This window comes from Boleophthalmus pectinirostris, unplaced genomic scaffold (assembly GCF_026225935.1).
Source record: "Boleophthalmus pectinirostris isolate CB_2022bp ecotype Guang Dong unplaced genomic scaffold, ASM2622593v1 HiC_scaffold_16, whole genome shotgun sequence".
NCBI lineage: Eukaryota > Metazoa > Chordata > Actinopteri > Gobiiformes > Gobiidae > Boleophthalmus > Boleophthalmus pectinirostris.
The window spans coordinates 6,112,612-6,122,989 of NW_026571095.1; the positions used below are offsets into that span (position 1 = coordinate 6,112,612).

General features: G+C 36.9%; 2 protein-coding genes across 2 annotated transcripts in view; both read right to left on the reverse strand.

Moving 5' to 3' along the window:
- The window catches only part of dpp9 (dipeptidyl-peptidase 9), a 28,428-nt gene extending 21,536 nt beyond the window's left edge, over positions 1-6,892 (reverse strand). Inside the window, 3 exon segments of the mRNA XM_055151625.1 lie at positions 3,338-3,576; positions 5,087-5,168; positions 6,709-6,892. Of these exon segments, the coding sequence (XP_055007600.1) occupies positions 3,338-3,576; positions 5,087-5,142 (295 nt within the window). The 5' untranslated portion in view covers positions 5,143-5,168; positions 6,709-6,892.
- Positions 6,893-7,732: 840 nt separating this feature from the next.
- On the reverse strand, positions 7,733-9,778 carry rps15 (ribosomal protein S15). The gene is made up of 4 exons (XM_020940922.2): positions 9,684-9,778; positions 9,229-9,314; positions 8,644-8,878; positions 7,733-7,889 (listed from the first exon to the last, which is right to left on the reverse strand). Exons 1-4 carry the CDS (start codon positions 9,684-9,686, stop codon positions 7,776-7,778), a joined length of 438 nt encoding a protein of 145 aa, XP_020796581.1. The 5' UTR covers positions 9,687-9,778; the 3' UTR covers positions 7,733-7,775.
- Positions 9,779-10,378: the final 600 nt, after the last annotated feature.

Here is a 10,378-nt window from a genome sequence, read left to right on the forward strand (position 1 = left end):
GCTGTAGTATCAAGATGTATTGATATTTCACTATGCAAACCCCTAATACTCATGTTACTATATCTGAGTAGATTTTGGGTTGTTTTACTTTAAGTAGAATTTGTACTTTTAAACTCTAAGTGGGTGTTATTCTATCCATGTAATTGTAGTTAGTTATATATTAATCACAGGAGCTATTGAGTACTGTACAAATCCCAATCCAATTTTATCTCTGCTACTTTCTATTGATACTTTGCAGCTCGCTCATCAACATTCTCTGGTGGGCCAATGCTAACAAGAGGCACTGCTCTGTCTGAAGCTCTGTTACTCAAGTTAGACTTTAATCTGAGCTTTATTTAACTCAAGTCCAGAAAATAACTCTTATTTAGAACTACAACAGGTGAGCTGATTTGTGCTGTTAAACAAGTCTCTCACACATAAAATTACAATCACAAGCTTTTTTTTATTTTTTATTGCTCTCTCTCACTCTCTGGAAAACTCTCGAAAACCAAACTCTTAAACAGGACCATGAACTCGTATTGAGCACTAATGAAAAGGTGTTTGTTTTCTTCTTGACTTTCCAGCAGACCATCTTAAAACTTTTTTGACAGTGTTTGCTAATGTGTGCACTGTGTCACTGTGGTAGCTGTTGAACATTTCACCATACATGTAGAACACCCCCGCATGATGTAAGTGCATAGTACCAACATCCACCAACACAGAACAGTATCGCCTCGCTAGCTTTCATTGGCCAGAGTTCAGAAAGTATGCAGATTATGGTTTACTAAAATGCTAAAACTGTTAAAAAGTAACTAGTAAATAGTACTTTGACTGGTGTGAACATTTTACTTGTAACATTATTAGCCATTAGGGATGGGAAGAACAAGAACAAGACAAGTTTTTTAACATAATTCCTAATATACATACATATACATTTCACAGTTCAGTCTCCAATTTTGGCCTCACAATTTAGTTATTTATTTAATTTAATAGTTTTCTCTCCATTTTAGTACTGCTTTTTGGAACTGTAAGAGATGAAACTCACCAACCCCTTTTTGTCCCATCCAAATATTAACACTTGGAAAAAAATCAAAAAGATTATTTTTTCTCTTGTGTGCACGATCTTGTGGCAATTTTGTCTCATGAGATCTTGTACCATCCCTATTAGCCATGTAACCACTTTTACTTAAGTACAAATTTTCAGTGCCCTTTCCACCCCTACATGTGAGACAAAAGCTGTTTACAGACTCCCAAGTCAATAATGAACACAACTCGGTACACAGTAATGATAACATCTGGTGTAATTACTGTGTGGACGGACGCCATCATAGAATTAAAGGTTTTGTGAATGCGTCAAGCAGTTGAGTTGACATAATAATAACAATAATAATGATAGTTTACAGTTGAAAGTTGCCACACGCCCAACATAGGGCTGCAAAATAAAACAAATATCTACTTGTAATTTTTCAGTGTTACAGCACTGACATTGCTTACGCTTCATTTTCATTCTTTGTTTAAGTTACATTTTAAAGTTGTCTAGAAGAATTGAGAAAAAGACTGAAATATAATCCGATAAACTAACACAAGAATCACATTTCAGAACAGGTTTGTACAGATCTAAAGCACAGGGTTTGCCATTTTTATGCCGAATAAGATTTTTAGTATGGAGAGAAAATTAAAGATGCATTGTGTAACTTTTCTGGTGGAGGGGCTGTCAAATGCTTTTCTCCATGGAAATATTATGCTTTGTCTGGAATGTTTCACAGTTTGATATTAAACATTTCTATCTTCATGGAGACAACACCAGATCAAGTTACAGGTCATATCTATGAGGAGAGACGACCTTTCGAGGTATTTTTGAGCTATAAAACCACAAGTAACTGAATAAATGTAAGGTAGAGCTGTTTAATGTCACACTGTGGAACATTCCAGGCAGAGCAGTGACATCTCTATTGAAACAAGCAGGTGACAGATCCTGTACCAAAAGGTGACATTTTGATTAATCTTGCAAGCCTAAGACTAACAATATCATTTAAAAGTTTTGTTTTCATGTGATGTGTGTTAAAGGTGCAACTTTCCTTGGAGATGGTACTGTTTTACCTGGATTATTTCACAGCATGGAAATAAATGTAGTAATCACAATGGAGACAGGTTAATGGTCAGATCTATGGAGGAGCAAGGCTGTTCATGATAAGAATTCATGTTTTTTAATGTATTTTTGAGTTATAGAACACCTGTAATTGAACCTATGTAAGGGAGATAAGTTTAATGCCCTACTATGGAACATTCCAGGCAAATAACTAACATCTCCATAGAGACAAACAAGCCGCAGACCCTACACCGTAGAAGTTACATGCATCTTTAACTATTCAAGAACACTGTAGTGTAGATACTGGGAATGGCTCCATTACAAACAAGACGGGTACAAAGTTGTGAAATGTGGCTAGACATTTCACTAAATAAATGAGATAAAAAAAATCGATTTTCCACTCAAACGTGAACAGCAGAAATGCAATTATGACATGGAGGGAGCTTAAATTGTTATTAGCCAGTTTTTCCACAATACATTACCTTGACTGATTTTAGGCCTGTCACAATAACTACTACAAGGACTTATCGTTCCAATACATGACAAGTATTGGTTACAAGTAAATTATTTTCAAGGGGTCAATATTTATCGTGGATACTTTTTATATGTACTAGTGTGTTATTTTTCTGTGCTACGATGAGATTTGAGCTGCAGAAGGTTGAATTATGAACTTCTCTGACTCATTACATTGTAGATACAAATTGGAGGGTCCACTGTTTGCTTGTCTCCATAAAGATGTTATTTCTTTGCATGGAATGTTCCACTGTATGGCATTAAACATGTCTGGAAAGGATTTTATTCTATTACAGGCATTTTATAGCTCAAAAATACCTTGAAAAGCATGAATACTATGCTACTATGTGTAGGCTTGCTTCTCCATAGATCTGACCATTACCCTCCATTGTGGTAATCAAGTTTATTTCCATGCTGTAAAATAATCAAGACAAAGCAGCAACATATGGTTTTTACATTAGTTACCCCTCTGAAGAGGCATAAGGTACATTTTTGTTAAATTCGTGTACAGATATTGTAATATTTTGTGTACCCAATGTGAACGTTTTGTTTATTTTGTCATTAAAATATAGTTAATTGATTTGTGGTTACAAATGTATATAAATCTGATGTGACGATACGGTTTAACAGGCTACAAGCAGGGTATTTTAAACAAATGCCAGGTTTTTTATGCGTTTCCTCTGCTATTAGGGTCTATTTGAAGATTTCCTGCCATGAAATCTGAAAATCATCAGTAAAGTAAAGCAGCCATCTTACCGAGGTAGTATAGCCTATGTGAGTGGGGTCCGTTGTCGTCCTTCTTCTGCACAAACTGGAAGTCATGAGGGGCTTTGTTGGCGATCATCCCAGAGTACTTCCTGCTACAGTGGATGATGTCCCGGAGCCCGTCCCAGGAGTGCTTCTCCACAAAGAACTGTGACGGTACATCCTCCATATCCACCACCTCTGTGCTGTCCGTCAGCCCGTCCACTCCGCTCATGTTTACGCTAACACAGCTGCAAACGCACAACAACATGGAGGTTTATTATTGTTATTATATATTTGTTTCTACACCGTTGTTTTTATTATGTTTTTATTATATTAAAGGTGCATTGTTACTATGGAGATGTCATTGCTCTACCTGGAATGTTCCACAGTATGACATTAAACAGTTCTACCTTACATTTATTCAATTACAGGTGGTTTTATAGCTCAAAAAGACTTAGAAAAACAGACATTTTGACTGGGAGTGGGGTCGCCTCTCCACAGACCTGACCTGTAACTTGGTCTGGTTTGGTTTCCATGAAGACGGAAAGGCTTAATGCCATACTGTGAAACATTCCAGACAAAGCAACAACATCTCCACGAAGAAAAGTATTTGATGGACCCTCCACCAGAAAATTACACAATGCATCTTTAAATTGCAGCTTTTTAAAAAAAAATTCTATGTACAGCACTTTGGAAACAGTCTTTGTTTATAAAATGTGCTATAGAAATAAAGTGAATTGGAACAGCTGTTACTCCAGACACATATCTACAACTAGGGATGGGCAATATATATATATGTACACTACCAGTCAACAGTTTGAACACACCCTCTCATTCAATGTTTTATCTTTGTGTTTACTACTTAGAGATACTGATATATTAGGCCAATATTTTGACTTTTTAGCATATCAGGTGTCATCCTTAAACCTCCATCATAAACTGAGATTTTGTTTTGGTTAATTTTCTGCCTAAAAAAAAAAAAAAAAAAAATCACACAAAGCTTTCTATGAACACTTGAATACTTAGAGATAAATGTTTTTGATGAAAAGGGGTTTGGGGGAGTTTGTGATAAATGTATAATAATTAGGAAAAATAATCCAAATCAGCTCAAAAATATTTGTATCAACACTGGCCTTGAAAAAACGCATATCACTCTTGATCTCTATTACTTTCTGCATTTTAGATACATACAGAAGACATCAAATATACGTGATGTCAGGTATACGGCATTATGCATCTGTGCACTATCTGCATCTAATTATAAAGCGTTTTATTGTCTGAGAATCAGGAAGTGCGTAGCCAAATTGTATGCCAGATGTTTCTAGCTCCACAGTGATGGCAAAACTCGGCTCAGATCTCTGTTGTGAAAGTTGTGAAGTTGTGAAAAGCGCTTATAAACTCATCATGGGAAATATTTAGGATGCTCTGAATGCGTAAGTGAGGAATAACTTTGGACCTCTGAGAACTGTTTAACATGAACTAGTTCAGTTTTTCATGTTTTTATGCCTTTAAACAAAAACAGACTTTTAATCATCTGCCATTCAAAACAAAAAATACAAAGTCTGAACTCCACGTGTTTTCAAACAACCCAAGCTAATCATTGACAATTCGATATTACCACATCTTTAGTTGATAATAATAAAAATGTCATCACTCACACAGCCATTTCTACAACAATGTTTAACAGAGTATCTAGGTTTGGTCTCCCCTCCAATCTAAAACATATCTATTAAAAATGCATACAATCATATACTGTACCTTTTCCAAATGCCTTCTGATTTGTCACAAAGTTTCACCTTCTTAACTCTATGCATTCACTGGTTGACACTCCTCGCTGACTCTGCAGGAACAAATACATGAGTCTAGATTACAAAAAAAAACTATATACACAGTATATTCCCCCCCAAAAGTTATTCACATATATGTTCCAATAGTAGCTTGCTTTCTCACCACAACTACATTTAGACTTAGACAAACTTTATTGATCCACAAAGGAAAATAATTGGACACAGTAGCTCACACATCACAATATATTATAATAACAAAGATTAAAAAATATAAATGGTAAAAATACATTTTAAATAAGAAGTAAAAAGGATAGTAAGAGACAGGTGTGAAATAAGAAATAATTATATAAATGTAAATGTCCAAGTCGAAATAAAATAGAAAATCTCAGCTTTATACAAGAGGTCATAGGAAGACAACATTCAGTAAATATATTTTAATTACGGTCGTCAAATGTATGGAAAATCAGATACTAAATCAATGATAAAACTAACATCAAAATGACTCAATCCTCATTTGAGCAGAAAATCAAAATTACATTAACATTAACAATTTAAGCTTTCAGTTTCATATGATTTAGAGCTTTAACAGAATAAACATAAGATGCCACAGTAACATAAAGAAAACTGTATTATTTTGTGAATGAAAATTACATTCTATTGCTAAAACAGAAGCATTTTTTCTTTATTGTGTTAACGAGTATTGAGTGAATTCCTTAGTATCTAAATCAAGTTTGAAATGTTAGTATACAAATGAAAAATACATATTTGTAGCGATTAACTTTAAAAGGAGTATAAAAAGTTAATGAAATTCTTAAAAAGTTAATGAAATTCACAGATAGTAGCTAAAACTAACTAATCTACGCACAGATAGAAGCCTTGGTCCCGTGAGTGAAAGTGAAACGGTGTTTTGTTTTGTTGTGTTGGTTTCCTTACGTAAAGCGTCTTTGGGTCTCTTGAACAGCGCTATACAAATGTTATGTAATATTATCAGCCTTATTATTATCAATGAATGGTTTTATGTAAACAGCTGGGAGCCGCTCTGAGCTGTCACTTTTTACTAAGCTGACAAACTAAAGAGAGAAACGCACAAATCTGTATGTGGCCATAGTGTCTGGTGTTAGTATACACTGACAAAGGTTTAGTACATGACACTGTACATGCCCTGAGGTCCGCTACTTGACCAGTGAACAGTAAAGGGTGTGGATCAGTTGATTCAGTGTTGGAGAAGTAGTAGCACTGCCTGCTAGCTCTTATCTTTGTTCTCCACTATATAAAGAACCCGGCAAATTCGTCTCAGGTGAAAAATAGTCAAGAAAACATGTTAAGTGTGGTCGAAAAGCAGAAATGAAGAGCTAAATCTGATGTCATAGTTGTTGACAGCAGTGTAGGAGCGGCCGGGGTGAACAGAGGCTTAGCTGGCTTTGACAGGACAGCTGCTTTCTGTTATTTCACTCCAGCTAACTGCTGCTAGCCTCTGAGAGCGCAAAAATGTTAGCCGGGCGCTAGCTAGCGATTCGGAGGTTTCTTGTCAGAAAAACAGACCTATAGTTGACGGAATCTTTTGGAAAATATAAACATGGACAAAACACTTACCAATGCGACCGCTGTTAGTCTAATGATGGCCGGGACTTGTTTAACTGGGTGTGACAGAGCAAATGAGACGCGTGCTAAAGGCTGCTTCCATGGCCCACAGCGGCCGCTCCAGAATGCAGCAGCGAGCACCGGACGGAAGCAAGAGGAACCTTGTGTGGAGAGGTGTTTGTGCCGGAATGTTTTAGTGTGGCACTTACTCGACGACAGCTGCTGCTCAGCTGCTCCTCTGCTCTGTGAATGACTCTGTCAAGGATCTATGCTCCTCTGTTGTGTGCACATAGATCTATTCAAATAACGTGTGTGCAGGACTGGATCATGGATCTATGCTCCTCTACTACGTGCAAGACTGGTATTGTGCATATTTTAAGTCCCAAGTCACCTTTCTAACAAATTTTATTTTGCATCTTTAGTGTTGGTCATAACAGCTCCCAATATCTTGGCATTATGCGTCAGGTGTCTGGGATGACGCCAACCTACATTAACACTCAGTCACTGATAGATGTATAGCCTGTTAACTAATGGAATCCATGATAACTTGTTTTAAATTATTCCCACATGGCATGATCGTAGCTCGATTTTTAATGGTTTATTCATCTCGCGTGTATTATTGACAATATAAAACTATACTATTGTGAACAGTGACAGGGAAAAATACTTTGAAAATGTATTTATAGAATACCTGCATTAAGATCCATTTTGTAACATTCTGATACAACAACCAATCGACTGCTGTATTCTGAATACTTGGAATACTTCTGCACAGTTGAATTGTACTGGTTAAAAAATAAATAAAAAATTCAAATTAAAAAAAAAAAAACAATTCCTCACCAATACTGTGCAATTCAAACTCTAAAATTTCCCTTGATTAAACAAAAAAAACAACTTCTAAAATACCACCAAGTGAAAAAATAACTGTACTGAAACACAGTTGCACAAATTTAGTATTAATATGTCTGTTCTTGTATTTAGTTACTCCCCAACACTGATTGTGGCCTAGCCATGTGAAAAGCATCGACAAAAGACATTTTGGACCACCAAAATTTATTTATACAAAGAAAACAGCCATTCTACTTCAGAGGGATGAACCGAGAAGAATGTGTAGCACCAATACCAGGACGACCGTGCTTCACAGGCTTGTATGTGATGGAGAACTCGCCCAGGTAGTGACCACACATCTCAGGCTGTGGGGGGAAAATAACAAGGCTTTAAGAGCAGTTCATAAATCAGTAAATCATTAAAAGTTCAAGACATTTTTATTCCTACAGTGACAATACAAAGAAAAAGAACTGTAATGAGCCAAATGTTTGCCCACTTAATGCCTCGCTCAGAATCCAGAGCAACGACTGCGGTGTGTGAGCAGCGTTTAGTGCACTTCACATGCACGGCTGTGCTGTTGCAGTTTTCCAGGAATTAATCCAGAGTACCACAGCACCTCTGCCATCTCCACAGTGCTGTGAGGGAATTCTGAGCCACTCATCACTTTTACTGCTTTGGCATTCTTGTGGCTGAACGAAGCCCAACAGCTCAAAGCCTGTGCAGAGTGCACATGCCCCACAGTGTTTGATAGAGCTTTATACTGGAATGACACTGAACAGTTTCTGGGTTTGATAAAAACAAATACCCTTATTTGTGTCAATTTCCTATTCAATAAATGTTTCTATTAATGTAAATTTTCATCAGAACTGCATTCATACTATTGAAGGAACTGACACAATTCTGTTTACATATAATCCAAGTGCACCCTTGTCAACTGTTGTTCCAAACATTTTATGGAATGCAAACTAGTCTCACTGCACACATAAATGAGGCTGCACACTGGTCTGTGGCTATAAGCCTTAAGTGCATCAGTTACCCTTGTACTGTACAATATCATACACCCATAAATCTACAATGATTTTTAAATGGGGAGATGTTCAAGAATGTTCATTTGCCCACCTTGATTTCAACCTGGTTGAATGTCTTTCCATTGTACACGCCAACCATGGATCCGACCATCTCAGGCAGGATGACCATGTCCCGGAGGTGGGTCTTGACCACCTCTGGTTTCTCCATGGGGGGAGCCTCCTTCTTGGCCTTGCGCAGGCGCTTCAGGAGAGACTGCTGCTTACGGCGAAGACCACGGTTCAACCTCCTCCTCTGACGAGCACAGTACAGCTGCATAAGCTGCTCACTGCACAAAAACAAAATATTTCATTACTTTTTTATTTTTCTATATTAAGCTTTTCACACTTGTTATGAATTTCAATTATGCAATGAATGCATCTACAACAAATGTTGGATTGTGACATGTGTGGCAAGCCAAACTCCACCAACCAAAACACCTGACATGCAATATTTTTAAACACCTTGCAATTAGGGGGTGCAGTTGTCATGTCAATATAGCAATCTATTGACTTTGGAAAGTGGGCAGGTGTTTGGGCAAAGCTAGCTCAAGCTCAGGTAGCACCAGTTCACAACAGAAGTTCAACAGTTTATCACATAACCAGTGGGAGTAAAAACAGGACAGGGACTCGGACTCACTAGGACATGTCCAGGAGCTGGTCCAGGTCCACTCCTCTGTAGGTGAACTTCCTGAAGGTACGCTTCTTCTTGATCTCGGTATCCGCCTGGAAAACATGGGACAACCTCCGTCAATGGGCTCATTAACAGAATGTACAATTATGATCTCTGCATACATTACGACTATAAACATGTATCGAATAGAAGCATATTGTGTATGTTACGGTTAGTTGTAAAAATAAGTGAAAATGGTTGTACACACAACCAGGCCCGCCGGTTAGCTTAGCCACGACTGACACAAATTGCTAACAGTATTTATTCGAAACATCTCAATTTAAGGCCAGAAATTCAACATCGTATTCCACTCGAACATTAATAACTCTTGGAATATGTAGACAGTCAGCTTCTAAGGTCTGTAAAAACCCTAGATGCTCACAGATTTCATTAATTCATGTCCCAGTGGCTCAGATACCTACCATCTTGCCTGATGCTCCGGAGGAAAAGAACGGGCTGAACTCTCGTTGAATTTAATATCGCGCGATTTGGAGACTGTTTCCGGTCTACTTTGCTTTGTCTTTTAAACAGAAGGTGGCGCTATTTGACCATTTTTGTTTTCAGTTTTACCACTCAACTACGTTAACCTTATGGTAGGTTTATATCGTCACGCTTTATGTCTTTAATAGTCTTAAATAATAAATTGGAAAATATAATGGAAATGTCTGTATTACATGATGTTGGATAAAAAGACTAAACCATTTTTATCTATAAGCTTGCTTCAGTCTATGCTCAATACCTTCATAATACAGCAAATAAAATAAAAAAATCTACCCAAACCTTAAATAAATAAATAAATAAATCAGATATGTAGTGTTTTGCTTTCTTTTTTTTCTTTTGTTCCTTTGAGCCCATGTGTGTAAAATATACTGTATCTTCTATTTTGAGTTATTAATTTGTTTATACTTCCCTCAAATGCTTAATTGTTGTATATGGACGCACTCTGTTATTTCAAGTTATCTTGTTATGTATGTTATGTTTTATTATTTTTATTTTAGTTTGACTTTACTTCCGGGATGGTGAAGATGACTTTGTTACCATGGTGATACACCTTAGCAACATTGACTAGCAACGACGCTTGACCGTGGTCAATACTTTCATAACAACGTGCTCCTGA

Excerpts from the sequence above, each read along its gene's own strand:
- rps15 (XM_020940922.2), bottom strand. Across the intron at positions 8,879-9,228 it reads CAGCTCCTGGACATGTCCTA|TGAGCAGCTTATGCAGCTGT; the intron begins GTGAGTCCGAGT and ends GTTTTTGTGCAG. Across the intron at positions 7,890-8,643 it reads TCAACCAGGTTGAAATCAAG|CCTGAGATGTGTGGTCACTA; the intron begins GTGGGCAAATGA and ends TTCCCCCCACAG.